The 19472-nt window shown below is 37.3% G+C and overlaps 1 protein-coding gene across 1 annotated transcript; it reads left to right on the top strand.

Annotated features, from left to right (window-relative positions):
- Window positions 1–3518: 3518 nt before the first annotated feature.
- On the top strand, window positions 3519–10508 carry LOC118585517 (60S ribosomal protein L39-like). The gene is made up of 2 exons (XM_036190172.1): window positions 3519–3547; window positions 10316–10508. Exons 1-2 carry the CDS (start codon window positions 3519–3521, stop codon window positions 10506–10508), a joined length of 222 nt encoding a protein of 73 aa, XP_036046065.1.
- The last annotated feature ends 8964 nt before the right edge of the window (window positions 10509–19472 follow it).

The following is a 19472-nucleotide window of genomic DNA, read 5'->3' as shown; positions in this document are numbered from 1 at the left end:
GAGGCCCTTAAATAGGAAATGAAAAACTCCCTTAAAGAGGAAATAAAAAAATTCCATAAAGAAGAAATGAAAAAGCCATTAAAGAGGAAGTGAAAACTACCTTAGAGAGGAAATAAAAAATTCCCTTAAGGAGGAAATGAAAACTCCATTAAAGAGGAAGTGAAAAACTCCCTTAGAGAGGAAATTAAAAATGCCATTAAAGAAACGGAAGAAAAAACAAACAAAAAATTGGAAGAAATCAAAGAAAGCCAAGAAAAAGTAATTAAACAGAGGAAGGAAACAATTTAAGATCTGAAAAATGAAATTGAAACAATAAAGAAAACACAAACTGAGGGAAAGCTGGAAGTAGAAACCCTGACTAATCAAACAGGAACTACAGAAACAGGCATAAACAACCAAATGCAAGAAATGGAACAGAGAATCTCAGACAATGAAGACACAATAGACAAAATAGATGTATCAGTCAAAGAATACACTAAAGCCAAAAAAGTCATAACACAAAACATCCAAGACATATGGGACACCATGAAAGACCAAACCTAAGAATAATAGGGACAGAAGAAGGAGAAGAATACCAACTCAAAGGCACAGAAAACATATTCAACAAAATCATAGAAGAAAACTTTCCTAACCTAAAGAAAGAATTACCTATGAAGATACAGGAAGCTTACAGCACACTAAATAGGCTGGATCAAAAAAAAAAAAAAAGTCCCCTCGCCACATAATAATCAAAACACTAAACATAGAGAACAAAGAAAACAATATTAAGAGCCACAAAGGTAAAAGACCAAGTAACATATAAACGCAAACCCATCAGAATAACAGAAGACTTCTCAATAGAGACAATGAAAGCTAGAAGGTCCTGGACAGATGTTATGCAGACACTAAGAGACCACAGAGGCCAACCCAGACTATTATAAACAGCAAAACTCTCAATCACCATAGACGGAGTAAACAAAATATTCTATTATAAAACCAAATTTAAGCAATACTTGTCCACAAACCCAGCCCTACAGAAAGTACTAGAAGGAAAAATCCAACCTAAAGAAGCTAAACACACCTATGAAATCTCAGGAAATAGATAATCCCACACCAACAAACACCAAAGAAGGACAATACAACATGACCACAAAAATAACAGGAACTAACAATCACTGGTCATTAATATCCATCCATATCAATGGTCTCAACTCATCTAAAAAAAGACACAGACTAACAGAATGGATAAGAAAATAGGATCCATCCTTCTCCTGCATACAAAAAACACACCTCAACTTCAAAGACAGATACTTCCTCAGAGTAAAGGGCTGGGAAAAGGCTTTCCAAGCAAATGAACCTAAGAAATAAGCTGGTGTAGCTATCCTTATATCTAATAAAGTAGACGTCAAACTAAAATCAATCAAAAGAGATGAAGATGGATATTACATATTTATCACAGGAAAAATACACCAAGACAAAGTATTGATCCTGAACATTTATGCCCCAAATACAAAAGCACCCACATTTATAAAAGAAACATTGCTAAAGCTTAAAACGCACATCAAACCCCACACATTAGTAGTGGGAGATTTCAACACACCACTCTCACCAAAAAATAGATCTACCTGACTGAAACTCAACAAAGAAATAAAGGACCTAACAGATGTTAAGACTCAAGTGGACTTAATAGATATCTACAGAACATTCCATCCTAACACAAAAGGATATCCCTTCTTCTCAGCACCCCATGGAACCTTCTCAAAAATTGTCCACATGCTTGGTCACAAAACAAATCTCAACAGATACAAAAACATTGGAATAACCCCCTGTATCTTATCAGACCACTATGTCGTAAAGTTAGACTTCAACAACAACAAAAATTATAGAAAGTCTACAATCTCATGGAAACTGAATAATGTTCACCTGAAACATCAATGGGTCAAGGAAAAAATAAAGAAAGAAATTAAATATTTCCTAGATTTCAATGAAAATGAAAGTACAACATACCCAAACTTATGGGACACTATGAAAGCAGAACTAAGAAAAATTCATGGCCCTGAATGCACACATAAAGAAGATGGAGAAATCTCATACCAATGAATTAACAGCACAACTGAAAGTGCTAGAACAAAAAGAAACAAACTCACCGAGGAGAAATAGACACCAAGAAATAATCAAATTGAGGACTGAAATCAACAAAATAGAAACCATGAGAACAATACAAAAAAAAAAAAAATCAATGAAACAAAGAGTTGGTTCTTTGAAAAAATCAACAGGATAGACAAAGCCCTAGCCAAATTAACCAAAAGGCAAAGAGAGAGCACACAAAATAACAAAAATCAGAAATGAAAAGGGAGACTTAACAACAGCCAACAAGGACATCCAGAGAGTCATCTGGTCATACTTCAAAAACCTATACTCCACAAAATTGGAAAATATGGAAGAAAGGGACAATTTTCTGGATAGATACCACATACCAAAGTTAAATCAAGACCACAGAAACCATTTAAATAGAACAATAACCCCTAAAGAAATAGAAACAGTTATCAAAAGTTTCCCAACCAAAAAAAGCCCAGGACCAGATGGTTTCAGTGCAGAATTCCACCAGACTTTCAAAGAAGAACTAATACCAATACTCTTCAAATTGTTCCACACAATAGAAACAGAAGGAACACTACCAAACTCTATGAAGCTACAATTACCCTGATACCCAAACCAAACAAAGATGCAACAAAGAAAGAGAATTACAGACCAATCTTCCTCATGAACATTGATGTAAAAATACTCAACAAAATATTGGCAAACCGAATCCAAGAATACATCAAAAAAATTATCCATCATGACCAGGTAGGTTTCATCCCAGGGATGAACATACAAAAATCTGTCAATGTAATACACCATTTGAACAAACTGAAAGAAAAAACCCACATGATCATCTCATTAGATGCTGAAAAAGCATTTGACAAAATCCAACACCCCTTCATGATAAATGTCTTAGAGAGATCAGGAATATAAGGAACATTCCTAAACAAAATAAAGGCAAATTACAGCAAGCCAACAGCCACTATCAAATTAAAGGGAGAGAAACTCAAACTGATACCTCTAAAATCAAGAAAAAGAAAAGGCTGTCCACCCTCCCCATATTTATTAAATATACTACTTGAAGTTCTAGCTAGAGCAATAAGACAACAAAAGGACATCAAAGGGATACAAATTGGAAAGGAAGAAGTTAAACTTTCACTATTTGCAGATGATATGATAGTATACATAAGTGACCCCAAAAATTCTACCAGGGAACACCCACAGCTGATAAACTCCTTTAGTAAAGTGGCAGGATACAAGAACAACTCAAAAAAATCAGTAGCCCTCCTATACACAAATGATAAAAGGGCTGAGAAAGAAGTCAGAGAAACATCACCCTTTACAATAGACACAAATAATATAAAATACCTTGGGATAACACTAACTAAACAAGTGAAGGAAATTTTTGATAAAAACTTTAAATCTCTAAAGAAAGAAATTGAAGAAGATATCAGAAAATGGAAGGATATCCCATGATTGTGGACAGGTAGGATTAACATAGTAAAAATGGCAATCTTACCAAAAGCAATCTACAGATTCATTGCAATGCCCATCAAAATACCAACACAATTCTTCACAGACTTTGAAAGAACAATACTCAAATTCATATGGAAAAACAAAAGACCCAGGATAGCTAAAAGAATCCTGTATGATAAAGCAACCTCTGGAGGCATCACTATCCCTGACCTCAAGCTCTACTATAGAGCTATAATAATAAAACCAGCCTGGTACTGATATAAAAACTGACATATGGACCAATGGAATGTCATTGAAGACCCTGACATTAATCCACACACATATGAACACCCGATTCTTGACAAAGAAGCCAAAACCATACAATGGAAAAAGGAAAGTATCTTCAACAAATGGTGCTGGCATAAATGAATGTCAGTATGCAAAAGCTTACAAATAGATCCATATCTGTCAACATGCACAAAAGTCAAGTCCAAGTGGACCAAAGACCTCAATATAAATCCTGTTACACTAAACATAATAGAAAAGAAAGTAGGAAGTACTCTTGAATGCATTGGCACTGGAGATCACTTCCTAAATATAACACCAACAGCACAAACACTGAGCACACAAACTAATAAATGAGACCTCTTGAAACTGAGAAGCTTTTGCAGGGCAATAAGACAAAAAGACAGCCTACAGAATAGGAAAAGATCTTCATCAACCCCACAACTGATAGAGGATCAATCTCCACAGTATATAAAGAACTCAAGAAATTAGACATCAAAATACCGAACAATACAATTACAAAATGGGCTAAAGAACTAAACAGAGAATTCATAAAACAAGAAACACAAATGGCTGAAAGACATTTAATGAAATGCTCAACATCCTTAATCATCAGAAAAATGCAAATCAAAACGACTCTGAGATACCACCTTATACCTGTCAGAATGGCTATGGTCAAAAACACTAATGACAGTCAATGTTGGAGAGGATGCTGAGCAAAGGGAACACTACTCCACTGTTGGAGGGAATGCAAACTTGTACAAACACTGTGGAAGTCAGTAAGGCTGTTTCTCAGAAAATTGGGAATCGAAGTACCTCCAGACCCAGCCATACCACTCTTAGGCATATACCCAAGGAATGCTCAACCATAACGCAAAGATACATGCTCAATTATGTTCATAGCAGCATTATTCATAATAGCCAGAATCTGGAAACAATCTAGATGCCCATCAACTTAAGAATGAATTAAGAAATTGTGGTACATATACACAATGGAGTACTATGCAGCAGAGAAAAACAATGACAGCATGAAATTCGCATCCAAATGGAACTAGAAAAAAAAATCATCCTGAGTGAGGTAACCCAAACACAGAAGGACAAACATGGTATGTACTTACTCATAAGTGAATTCTAGATAGAAAGCAAAGAACAATCAGACTGCAACCCACAGAACCATAAGGCTATATATATATATATATATATATATATATATATATATATATATATATACATACACACACACACACACACACACACACACACACACATATATATATATATATACATATATATATATATATATATAATATATATGACATGAAGGACCTTAGGTTGACTGCTCCTTATAATAAGATCTGGTTTTACTCAATTACTGAGCAACCCTCAATGAAGCACCACAATATTACGGTAAGAATTTATTCTGTATCAAGCTGATAATAAAAAATTAATTAATTAATTAATCTAAAAAATAAAAAAGAAAAGAAAAAATTGAACTATTAAAAACAAACAGACAAACATGCTACAGCAAAAAGGAGAAACGAGGTGCTCATCATTCTTCTCCACATTCTATTCTTTCCCTTGTATTATATTCTTATCAGTGGATTCTGCTGGAATATCCACTACAGATAAGCACTGGAGAGTTCCTGTTGCAAATCACCCTCTGGAGTGATGGGAAGACCATTCTTTCTGACACTTGGAGGGGACCCAATCTGGTGTTGGTGTGGGCCCAGGGTTCTGCTTATGTCTTTTCTCAGGACAATAAAACTCCTCATTGGGTTTCTGAGCACTGAAGGTGCCCTGTGGCTGCAGCTGAAAAACTGCATTGGGCCTTTGTGAAAAACTCTCCCCTTCCGATGCCAATGGTGATTGCAAGCCCAATATGTCCAGCTTTGGCAAGCATTAATGTAAGCCTAGGAACTGCAGCCATGCAGTTGGATTCTTCGGAAGGTGATGTACAGTAGTTGCTTTTTCAAGTATGTTTTAGAATGTGTCACCCAGACACCTCAGAGATTAAGGATAACGCTGAAGGTCACTGACTTCCATTTATTAACTGTAGCATGCCAGCTAAGCATTTTCATTCTTACAGCCCTATTCAAACTGGAGCAGTACCTACTTCTCAGGAGTGGCTCTGTGCAACATTTTTTGGCCTCCTGAAATTCATTTAGCCCCCTTTGAAGATACCTTAAAATTTGTGAGTCTAAATGTAGTCATTATGAGACCATTAGTTCTGTTCCTTGTGAGCTGCCTGTTTTTTCTTTAAAGTTCTTAGTTGTGCTTTTGCAGAGCTGCCAGCTTGGGTTATGTTGGGATCAAGAATAATGGGTCTCAGAAGTTCATGTTCTTGGACTTATGTCCATGCCAATGGATACCCACATGCTCCAGAAGAGAATTTGTCATTGCTGCTGCCATTGTTGCTGTTATAACCATGGCAACCACTGCTACTACTGTTTCTGGGACTGCAATTTCATAATTGGTTACTACAGCTAGCACAGTGGAGACCCTGGCAGCAAAAGTAGCTACCACAATTAATTAATTTTTCATTCTATTGGGCATGACAAACTTAAATCAGTAGTTATATACCTTTCAATTGGCCTTGAAAGCTATAAATTTACAAACTCAAGTTCTACTTGTTTTCAGGATACCATCTTACAAGGTCTCCAATTTGCAGTAAGACTTGTTAAGGAAGGGAATGGCTCAGTTGCCTTTAACACACCAGCTATGGGTAGATTAAGTCTTCTGTTGGTCTTTTCTGTGTCGAACACACAGATTGCAAGCCCAGTGCCACTTTCACAACAGTTAACTCTGCAGCTCTCACACAATTGAGCCTGTATGATAATGAGTATTCAGAGATAGGTAATACCTGGGGAGCACACACCTACCTAAGACAGAATGCCTGTGTGTCCTGGACAGGTGTCTCTATGATGGGTAAGGTGACCTGCTGACGTCCCATGCAACCTAAGTCAGAAGCTCATTTTTTAGTATAAGTGGGGGAAATGTAGGTCTCTGGCCCCCATTTTGGGTAACTGTTGCCTTGCTTGCTGACCTTGACCTTGATATCCTCCCTATGCTAATTCCCTGCGAGATTCCACCCTCCTGAAAGCTTAAGGGAAGCTCCATATCTGTGTATCCAGCATATTGGGTGTTAACTGCTTAGATGCAAGATTGTAAAACGTCAGGAGCAGGGATGGGGATTTAGCTCAATGGTAGAGCACTTGCCTAGCAAGCACAAGGCCCAGGGTTCAATCCTCAGCTCAAAAAAAAAATCAGAAATGAACTTCTTCCATCTAGGGTTCCCCCATTGTGCTATAAGCCTGTATTTAAGACCTCCTCCCTCCTTCAATAAATGGAATTCAACATTCAAAAACAAAACAAAACAAAACAAAAGATGAAGAAGAAGGGGTCAAGAACATGATGGGGAAACCCACAGAGACAGCTGACCAGTACTAGTTGGAGCTCACTGACTCTGGACTGACAGCTCAGGAACCTACATGGGACCAAACTAGGCCTGCTGAATGTGGGTGACAGCTATGTGGCTCGATCTGTTTGGGGGTCCCTGGCAGCAGGACCAGGATTTATCCCAGATGCATGAACTGGTTTTTTGGAGCCCATTCCCTGTGGTGGGATACCTTGCTCAGCCTTGATATAATGGAGAGGCTAGGCTCTCCTTCAACTTGGTATGCCAGACTTTGTTGACTACCATGGGAGGCCTTACCCACTCTGAGGAGTGGATGGGGGCATATTGGGAGGGAGGTGAGGAGGCAGGAGAAAGGGAGGGAGGGAGGGGTAACTTGGGTTGGTATGTAAAATGGAAAAAATTTTTATAATTAAATGTATTTCATAAAAAAAAAAGAAAAAAAAGAACTTCAGAAAGGTCTCAAGATCTGGGAAGAACAACTAAAAAAAATAGTTCACTGATACCTTGGAAGGGAAGAAAGGAATAATAATTTATGTTTTACTTTGTGAAAATTGTAATCCAAACTCCAAAACACCATCAAATTACTTACTTGCATTCAGAAACAATATCACACTCTATGGGTTTATGAGTACAAAGATTTGTCAAAACTCATATTAACCAAGAAATCAATACTTATTAAGCAGTGAATACAGTAACTAATAGATAATAAATGTAATACAATACATAGGCACACACTGAAAAATCTACTTTAAACATTGTAGAGCAGTTATTTAATTGGATAAGAATCTAGCCCAGTGATGGAGCACTTGTCTAGCACTTACATGCCCCTGATTCAATCCCTAGTACCTCAATGCTACTACTACTACTACTACTACTACTACTACTACTACTTGCTGAGGGCCATGGGAGTATGCAGCAGGTGGCAGCTAGTATCCAACAGGTTGACTACCGGATGAATAATTCTGATGGGAAGCTCCACTAGACAAAGTCTGTGGGGTCACGGGCTGTGGAAATCAGTTGAATTCTGTCTGTAACTTACTTGTGTGACACCCATAAAAGAACAGCTGTGGGCTTCTTTCCACAGCCCATTGGTAGTATGTTTTACATCTTTTGGACACACATACAGCTGTGGACGGTCAGGAAGATGAGTCTGGCTTACCCTGTATAATTTTGATAATACTAAAATATTTTTCATAACTGACACAGAAAAGTAACAATATTCTAGGTCACAAAGAGACCTAATTTTAGACTTTAGAACAAATTCAAAACAAACTAGCTGCCCCTGCAGAGAATGCTCAAGGACAAATTCCCAAGTCTGCTAAATTGAAGTCATGCTGACATCCTTAAGACATAACCCTCTGCAATAATGGACTTTTTGCAAGTACTCCCAACCCCAATGTTCAGCCAACTAATTGGTCATTATTAAGTCCTGAATTTCTATATCATTTTCTGTCTGAGTACCCTGGTCAACTTAGAACTATATTAACTGCCAAATGTTATTCACTGGCCAGTCCACATACCTTACTGGCCTGAGAGAAACTGTGCGACTTATCATGTGTTATGAGAATGGTTTGAACCCTGAAAATGTAACATATAATTGTCCATTGGTTGGCTGTGAGGGGAGTAGAGGAAGTACTGAGTGTGTGAGTTTATGTGTGGGCTGAGTGAGGGATGTAGCTGAATGGGCAGAGAAAAAAGTATGAGAAATGAAGAAGAAACATTAAGAGAAGTGTGAGAGAAAATTGGAATTAAAGAGAACTGGAACAAAAGAGAATTGGAACCAAAGATTTAGGATAGAGAGAGTTGGAACCAAAGAATTGAAACAAAAGAAGTAGAACTAAAGAATTAGAGGCAATTAAAAGAATTAGAGCTGAAGAAGAACAAATGAGAATGACTCAGATCATGTGCAAATTACTATAGGTAAGAGATCTTTCTATCCCCGTTTTTTTGTTGTTGTTGTTGTTGTTGTTGTTTTGTTTTGTTTTGTTTTGTTTTTCAAGACAGAGTTTCTCTGTGTAGTTTTGTGCCCTTTCTGGAACTCACTTTATAGACCAGGCTGGCCTCAAACTCACAGAAATCCAACTGGCTCTGTCTCCCGAGTGCTGGGATTAAAGGCGTGTGCCACCACCACCTGGCTCTATCCCCACTCTTAAGAAGTCTTTCTCTGGTTAAACTTGGGTAGCAGTTCTGAGAGCTGGATTCCTGAAATGCTAAAACTACTACTACTGCGACGACAACGACGATGACTACTACTACTACTTTATTTTGTTTCAACTCTATATAATTAGTTTTAGTTTAGGTTTTTGCGATAGAGTCTCACTGCATAGTCCTGGCTGGCTTACAATTCATTACATGGATCACTTTGGCCTCTCTGACATAGAGAACCACCTACCTCTCCCTCTGGGGTGAGGGGATTAATGAATTGTGCTACCATACCCAGTTCATATAATAATAAAGAAGCACACTACCCACTGCCCCACTCTGTGTTGGTGCCCATTACATGTATTTTCTTTCAGTACTTGCTCGCCAATTCTAGAAAGTAGGAAGTAGTTGTCCAACATTCATTCTTGATGAAAGAAAAAAATAATTTGCATAATACTCATTTGAGTTGAAAATATCATTCCTTGGCTTTGAATCCAGGATGTTCTGGGTTAATTTAAAATAGATGATCCCTGCCCTGTACCAGGTCTGCTCTCCACAGGGGAAGTGATGGTGCAATGTAGCTCCTGATGATGAGATGATAGAGAAGTGGTTAGATGTCTTAAAGCAGGTCCATGAGGTTTATTACCATCCAAATGGTTAAAATTTATTTAAATTAAGTTTATGGAGACTTGGCTACTTGCCATATTCCATGTTAAAGAAATGGTTGTGTGCACACATTTTCTGACTTCAGTAAGATACTATATATTAATTATCTGGATGACAATACTCATTGAATATATTTTTAACAGCTGGGTGACATTTGGCTAGTCTATTATGCAATAAACATCCAACTAAATTTAAATTGATTTTTGCATACAAAATCTAAATCATAGTTTGTCAAATGAAATAGGAAAACTTAAATTGTCATAGGCCAACATGAAAATGACTTGATAATAGAAAACATTATGGGAGACAGCTGACTCGGCTTCCCACCATATCTTCTCACAAGACTTTCAGAATCAAGCGATTCCTGGCCAAGGAACAAAAGCAAAATCATCCTATTCCTCAGTGGATTTGGATGAAAACTGGTAACAAAATCAGGTACAACTCCAAGAGAATACACTGGAAGAGAACAAAGCTGGGTCTGTAAGGATTCATACAATGGCAAGACTGAGAGTTTATACTGATCTTGAACTACCACATGGAGTTCAACATTTTTAACCTGGAGACTTGGTCATGTTTAAGTTGGGGGAGTGGTTTGTCCTGTAATAAAATATAGAACCTTTCCAAAAAAAAAAAAGAAAAAGAAAAAGAAAAAGAAAACATTATGGAAAGTTCAAGAATTGAGAGACTGCCTGATTTCATTGGTTAATAAATAAGTATGTCCAGGTATTCATATGTTATGAGTATTTGATATCCAGAAAGGTTAACAACTTTGAAAGCAAATGATTTCTTAAAGTCACAATTAGACAGAGAACTATTTGGTGTATAAACTGTCTCCTGCACCTTCTCAGTAATAATGTCCTGCACTGAACTATAGTCATGTACAGAAATGACAGCACCCAGATAATGTATTCTTGGCATATAATGATATCATTGCCTGTCTTAAGCCGTGTGCGTTGGAGAAGGTAGTTTATAAATAGCAGAAGTGGATTTATCATCATTGTAGAAGTTGGGAAGTCCACAATCAAAACAATTAAAGGCATCTAAATATACATGACTGATGATTAGGCTTCTTCACTTAAAAACTGATTCATTTATTTTTATTTTGTATGAATTTGAGTGTTTGCCTATATATATGTGTGTGTGTGTGTGTGTGTGTGTGTGTGTGTGTGTATGTGTGTGTGTGTGTATGTGTGTGTGTGTCTGTGTGTCTGTGTGTCTGTGTGTGTGTGTGTGTGTGTGTGTGTGTGTGTGTGTGTGTGTAGACAGAGAGAGGGAGAGAGAGAGAGAGAGACCACATGAGTGCTTGGTGCCCAGAAAGTTATGATGATGGTGCCATATCCCCTGGAACCAGAGTTCCAGTTCCAGATGTTTGTAAGTCATCATGTGGGTGCTAGGAATTGAATCAGATTCTCTGCAGAGCACCGATTCTCTTAACCACTGAGCCACTGCCCCAGTTCCTTCACTTTACTTTTTAGTAAGCCACTTGTTTTCATGTGATTGAAAGGTCAATTATCCTCAAGTACTAAAAAGTCCTCTCTCTCTCTCTTCTTTGGTACCCAGAAGAGGGCATGAGATCCCTTGGAGCTGGAGTCTCTGGTGATTGTGAGCCATCTGACTTAGCTGCTGCGAAAAGAACTTTAGTCCTCCACAGGAACATGAAGTTGTCTTAACCTCTGATCCATCTTTTCACCTGCCCAGTGTTATTTCCTGATGCCTCTTTGCTTAGAACTAATTTCACCTGGTTTTCTTTAATTGAACATCCTAACAGAACATTTGGACTGAAGGCTGAGAGGCTATATTTCTAACAAGTACAGGAACTGAAGCTACAGATCTAAGAACAAGAACAAAGAGCAAGACCACACTACTTACCTTTTGCTTTTCCTGCATGCCAGCCATGCTGAATTCTTACATTCCCTAAGAATCTTCCTTTTTCCATATGACCTCAGACTGGAATACCTTCTATTTAGACTTCCATCCAACCATCTTTCTACATGCCTGAATATCTAATGCCATTTGTACATTGATTTAATCTTTTGTTATGTTCTGCTGCTACTAACTTCTCATATTGATAGCTCACTCATTTTTTGAAAATGAAGATTAGACAAGTTGCCTAACTACTCATCCACTTTTCTACAGACAGTATAGGCTAAATCTCAAGTTAGTCAATGGTTATCAACACTGGTTGCCCATTAGAGCTCTTTTCAGTACAGGATTAATCCTATACAGACTTAACAGGCCTGAGGTGAGGTATGGACATTTTAAACTCTGATTGATTTGAATTGAAGCCTATGGTGGGTAGAGTAGTTATTCTATGTTGTCAGAGTGGGTTGGTTGAGATTTCAGTCTTGGTTAGAAAAAAGTTATTTTAATAAGTGTTATTCCATGGCATGAATAGTAACTGCCATGCTCTACGAGCATTAGAATAGTCTCTGAATCATTTAATACATTAAGACACATGACTAAAAAAACTTGAATCGCTTCTGAGCCTCTTGGCTATGATCAACTGTAGAAAAACTTGAAGAGCTTAGGATTGATTAGGTTTTGTGAATGGTCAGTGTTTTTAAAAAATTTTTAATAACATTTTATTTGAAAGAAATATAGGAGAAAGTAATAATCTTACAGAAGATAATCTGGCAAACAAGTTCAAGCGTCAGTCACTTATAATACCATGGTGGTCTTTGACTCAACAGTGACTGCTAATCTCCAGCAAAGCATCTTAAATCCAATTCATGAGTCAAGCCTGTCATGGAATTTATGACAGAAAATAAAATATAGTTATCATGAGTCTTCATGAACTTGTACATAAAATAGTTATGAAAAAAATCTTCTAATGCTTCAGAAAAAAATTGGGGACTAAATAGTAAATGCAAAGATCCAGAAGGTCAGAGTTCACTGAGAGCAAGGAAATTTGGGCTTGAATTCTTGACCTTGAAAGACCTAAGAACAAAATGTGTGTGTGTGTGTGTGTGTGTGTGTGTGTGTGTGTGTGTGTGTGTGTGTAGACATAGAAAAGTTCTTTGACATCACACAGGCCAAGACCTAAAATGAAATAATATTTTGTTTCTAACGCACCAGCATCATTTAGTCCATTTTTCCTGGTTGGTTTCAAAGTTACCACAGGTAAAACTTCCACTTGGGGTTATTATTTGATCTATTCCATATGACTTATTTAAAAATAATTACTTTTGAATCATATTTCTATCATTACAATGCAAAGATAAAAAATAGACACATGTTTTCCTCATTTTGGATGCAGTGTTGTTGTGAATGTACTTTGCCCTTTGTAACTGATGTGGATTAGACATTATTATGCACTTCTATAAACACTGTATCACTATAATGCTTTAGGGTTGATGTCTATGGCTCTACTTCCTAGTCCTTCTCTTTTCCTATGCATGCCCTTTTTCATACAAAATGGAGTTCTCCCTTCTTAAGCAAGAGACTTCAAATTATGATTATGTTTTTCTCTGACATTTTATCTGATTTCTCTCCTCCATGTATGATAGTTTGATTTTCAATATGTTTTCATTGGTGAAAGTGTGACATTGTAATATTATTTCTGGGTTAATAAAGATACCAGGTAAGATTATTGGATCATGGTAAAAACTCACAATGCTTATTGAGTTGGAACAAATACATCCTTGTAAAACCAAATGAATAGAATTGAATTAAGCTGCATTAAATGAAATCAAGTATCTCTATGCCATATATTAACATACACCTCACTAAAATTCATTGAATAAAATTTGTAGGGAAAGCAAAGAAAATTATAGTAGCTGTTGAAAAGGAATTTCCTATAATTAGTACAATTCCTTCTATGTTTAGGCTAACTGCTGCTATGTTAATAATAAGACTTTTGTTTTATTCTCAAGTTTCTTCCCTAATAATAATAATAATAAAACATTGAAAGGAGAAAATTCTTCAAAACTCAGTCTACAAGAGCAGAATCATATTGATACCCCAATCAGACAAAGACACAAGGTGGGAAGACTGTAAAACACTATCTGTAATAAACATAGATGTCAAAAACTCAGCAATATATTAGTAAATCAAATTCAACAGTATATCAAAATTTTATTCATCATAATCAAATTAATGCCAGAAATTCAAGGCTAGTTCAACATACACAGTCAATAAATATAATACATCAGTCAACACAATGAAAGACAAAAGTTGTAGTATTATTTTGAAAAAAGTACTTTTTTCTATTATATTTGTGTTTTATTTTACGCATCAGCCATGTCCTCCCCCTTCCTGCCCCCGCCCCCATCTCCCCCCAGCCCCTCCCCTCCATTCCCATCTCCTCCAGGGACAAGACTCCCCTGGGGATTCAATTCAACCTGGTGGATTCAGTACAGGCAGGTCCAGTCCCCTCCTTCCAGGCTGAGCAAAGTGTCCCTGTGTAAGCTTGCTCATGCACTAAGGACAGGTCCTGGTCCCACTGCCTGGGTGCCTCCCAAACCGTTCAAGCTATTCAACTGTTTCACTTATCCAGAGGGCCCGATCCAGTTGGGGGCTCCACAGCTTTTGGTTCATAATTTATGTGCTTCTATTAGTTTGGCTATTTGTCCCTGTGCTTTTCCAGGCTTGGTCTCAACAATTCACACTCTTACAGTCCCTCCTCTTTCTTGACACTTGGACTCCTGGAGCTCCACATGGGGCCTGGCCGAGGATCTCTGTATCCACTTCCATTAGTTATTGGATGAGAGTTCCAGCACAACTGTTAGTGTGTTTGGCCATCTGATCACCAGACTAGGTCAGATCAGGCTTCCTCTCCACCATTGCCAGTAGTCTACAGTGGATGTATCATTGTGGATTTCTGGGGACCTCTCTAGCACTTTGCTTCTTCCTGTTCTCATGTGGCCTTCATTTATCATGGTCTGTTATTCCTCATTCTCCCTTTCTGTTCTTGATCCAGCTGGGATCTCCTGCTTCCCTAAGTTCTCTTTCCCTCGAACCTTGCCCTTCATTACTCCCACTCTCATCCTGGAAACAACCTAGATGCCCTTCAACTGAAGAATGGATAAAGAAAATATGGTACATATACACAATGGAGTACTACTCAGCAAAGAAAAACAATGACATCATGAGGTTTGCAGGCAAATGGATCGATCTAGAAAAAATCATCCTGAGTGAGGTAAGTCAGACTCAGAAAGACAAACACTGTATGTACTCACTTATAGTAGGATACAAGATGTAAAACAAAGATGACTAGACTGCTACACAATGCCAGGGAGGCTACCTAGAAAACGGGTCCCTAGGAAAGATATAGGGATCACCCAATGACAGAGAAATGGATGAGATCTACATGAAAAAGGCACTTTTAATTCAATAACTTTTTGTGATTAAAAAGTATGAAAAAATTGGGGATAGAATGAGCATAGATCAAGATAGTAAAGTCTACACAGTGGATGGAGAAAAGCTGAAAGATATGAAATAATTTCCCTTCTAATGTCTGAAAGAAGAAAAGGATTTCCACTATTATACATTGAATCTAAAATAGTACTAGAAGCCTTAGCCAGACAATTAAAACAGTTTAAGAACTAAAACAAATGGGAAAAAGTCAAATTTTTGTTATTTGCAAATGTAAGATATATAGAAATATAGAAAAGTCTGAAGATGGCAGTAAAACATTATGGGAACTGAGTTCAGTAAATTTTGAGTGTACAAGATTGACATATCAAAATCAACAGTATTGTTTTTGTGCACTAACGATCTGGTTTACTAGTGGAGAATTTGACTTGCTTATGCAAGGTGCAGCATTTGATCACCACCACCACTACCCACAGCAACAAAACCTTCAAAAATCCATAATATTTGTAAATCAACAATAATTGTCCATGCTAGGTTTCTCTGTTGCTGTGATAAGACACTGACCAAAGCACCTTGGGGAGGAAAAACATCATTCAGTTGACAAGTAATTGTACATCATCAAGAAATACCAAAGCAGGAACTCTAGACAGAAATCTGGAGTCAGAAAATGAAGCAGAGGCCATGTAGGAATGGTGTTTGCTGGCTTACTTTCCATGGCTTGCTCATTCTGTCTATATTACCCAAGTCTATCTTCTTAGGGGTGTTGCTGCCCAGGGTGCACTGGGCTTTCCTAAACAGTTATTAGTCATAAAAATGCCCTACAGACATGCCCCTACAGGCAATCCGATGGAGGCAATTCCTCAGTTGATGTTACCTCTTTTGAGGTGACTCAAGTTTGCATGTAGTTGACAAACACTAATCAACACAGTGATATTATTGAAAAGAGAATTTTAAAAGGAGTATCACTGATAGTAACAATAAACCTACAATTTAGAGCCTGGAGATAAAATTGAGTCAAGGAAGTGTAGTACCTCTCACACTAAAGTTGCAGAAGCTGATCAAGATAGAGAGCTCTTTTTTGTTTTTAAAGATTTATTTATTATGTACACAGAATAGGGTGCCAGATCTCATTACAGATGGTTGTGAGCCACCATGTGGGTGCTGGGAATTGAACTCAGGACCTCTGGAAGAGTAGTCGGTGTTCTTAACCTCTGAGCCATCTCTCCAGCCCAACAGAGAGCTCTTATGAAAGGTGGAAATTACCAATGATTGACAGGAAGTTTTGCATGAAACAGTCCATGCAATTAAAAATGACCATATTTATGCTTTTTCATAATTTCATGACTCTTTCATTTAACAGTTTGTATATCAGTTATCTGTGAGCTTAGTTTAAGCATTCAGAGGCTTAGCACCCATTCCCGGTTTGGTAATGTGGTGGTCCAGTGATAATGTGATAGTGCTATAAAATATTTGAAATGAAAATACTATGATTTAATAACAATGAACTCAAATTATGAATGATTATATCATTATCTTAAAATTCAAATCTCAGTTATGCTTTAAGTAATCAAATCATTGTATTACATCCATCTCAGCTGTAGGAAGAATTGGCAGCTTCTAACTATAAGGGCATCTTGTTCTTTCTGAATGAAAACATTTTATTTGTTTGTTTATTTTTTTAGGTTGTTGTTAGGAGAAGTATCTTCTCCTCAGAATGAGACTGGATGAGGGTCAATAGGTCAACCCCAACCATATGCAATTTCCATTTATCTTCCCTAGTATCCTCAGGTACAAAGCTATCCAAGAGAGATAGACTGATTTACAGAAATTCTCTCCAGGAAGAGACTGTATGATTTTTACTGTTCTCTGAGAAAATAAGTCAAATTTATTATCTCTCTGTCCTACCGGAAGCAACTGTCTAAAATATTCATCTTTTTAAAGAAATTTTAATCCCTCTGTCTGTTTGAGTGAAATAAGGAACAAAATGGATGCTGTCCAACAGTGCCTTGTGATATTCTACTGTAAAACCTGCCTTTAAGCAAAGAGCTATGAAACAGACCCTGGTTAATACTGTGTGTTATTCAGCATTGCTTCTGTACTCTTAGGAGGCAGAAGTAATTCAAATAGGAATATGTTATTTGATGCTGTTTGCTTCTTGTTGGTACATTATATACTGTACAGGCAATTAAGATAATAGTGTTACCTAGAAATTAGGCATTTTTGGAAAAGGAGTGCCAATTCTGAATTATATGACTGTTTTGTGGATGTCTGATGAATGCATGCTCTGCAAAAAAATGGAAGGGGATGGTCTCATTAGTTAATTGAAAAAGTATATGAGAGACATCAGAATTTTTATCTATTTCAAGAAGCAGTATGGAGAGATACCAGGACCAATTAATTCAAACTGCAGTTTACAAATGCAGAGGCCAAGACTCCTTTGATTCTTATTAATATTCTGTTCAATTTTTAGTATCATTACAAGGTAAGTTCTGAAAAGCCCACTACATCCTAAAGAATGACTCAGGAAAGCTTGTCCCTGTTGCTGTCATCCATAACACCTTGGTGTTATTTTGATGCATTTGCATGTACCTCTAGCTCAGTTTCCCATTCTCTAGGATGAGCCTCCAGATTTGACCCTGTCTTCAGAAGCAATGTGTAACCAAGTGGGGCACAATAGGAATCCTGGGGCCTCAGAAGGTGTCAGTTCACCACTAACAAACCACCACATTTACATAGTCTCTGGTTGTTCAGTAGGTCAGCTGAGAATGTAACAGCTGCCAGAAAGATTGTCTAAGGTTCAACAAGATTATATATGAAGAAGTGCATGGATCTCAAGAATATTAAAGAAATGATTCATAGTCATAAGACACCTGCATTCAATTTCCTGCTCTGGGGCTGAATAAGGTATGGGAAAGTGACTACAACTCTGGGTCTCCACTACCTAATCTATAAAATATTGATGGTGAGCTGTCTTTTGAAAAACCACAAAGAAAAAGAATCACTGATGTATTAAGATTTCTAGCATCATGTGAACTCAAAGGAGCAATTCAGAATCATGAGCTATTTTCCATGTTTAAACCTAGGGATGACTTTGACATAGGGCTTAGTACTGAGGCCTCAATGGGCCAAAGATTTGAACATTGGAAACACTAACCAGACAGAGCCCTTAAGCATCCATCATACCTGCTTCCTTGACTCTACTGTTCACAACCTTTATAGATCCCTGTTAGACCAAATTTACCACATACTAAACTGAACGAACTCCTTCTACCCAACACAAATCTGCTCAAGTATTTTTAGCCCTTATTTGTGGAAATGACACCATTATTCACCCAATTGAGAAAGCCAGGAACTTTCAGAATCATTCTTTTCCTCTCCATCTTTTATGCCTTTCAAATTCAGTACAATACCAGTAGCATCTACTTCTTCTACGTTGGGTGAAATTCACAAGTGGCTACCTTTGTTCACTAACTTCTCTTTCACTGTTCAGACTCCCTACCTCTGTGCCACATTCCTGATTCATTACTACACTGCCATGCCCTTAAGATAGTTGTTTTTGCAGCACCAATTGGTCTGCCCAATCTCAACATCCCACACTCCATATGTACTGGGAGTTTATTTTGTGTCCATCTCTCTCAGTACTGTAAACTCTATTAACCTGTTTTTCTCATCTGTGAATATATTCCAATGTCTGAAGAGCCTGACAGAGATACAAAATTAAATTAATTTTATCATAGTAAGTAAATAAATAATCTATAGTTTGTAGCAATACGCTTTTGTTTAAATTCTTCTACAAGTCGATAATGTTACCAAATGAATTAAAGATGCAATATTAATCTATTCAACAAATACTTTGAGATATGATGGGCCTTGAAATAGTTCTACAAGGTAAACAAAGGTGAATAAGACACATTCTCTTCTTCAAAAACTTTACTTTTCGGTGGAGAGATACTATAGGCAAAGACCCCAGAGTACAAAATCATTAGTCCCACAATAGCTGTCTCTTACTGGAAAGAACAACCCAGTAGTCTCTAGATGGACAAGGCTAGGTGCCCCAGAAGTACCAATCTGGTACCAGAAACTCACAGAAAACTATTGGTCCTTAGTCCACTATGGGAGCCAGGAAATGCTGGTT

Source organism: Onychomys torridus, chromosome 6 (assembly GCF_903995425.1).
Source record: "Onychomys torridus chromosome 6, mOncTor1.1, whole genome shotgun sequence".
Classification (NCBI taxonomy): Eukaryota; Metazoa; Chordata; class Mammalia; order Rodentia; family Cricetidae; genus Onychomys; species Onychomys torridus.
The sequence above is the reverse complement of the archived record's forward strand: the minus strand, read 5'-3'. Positions and strand labels throughout refer to the sequence as shown.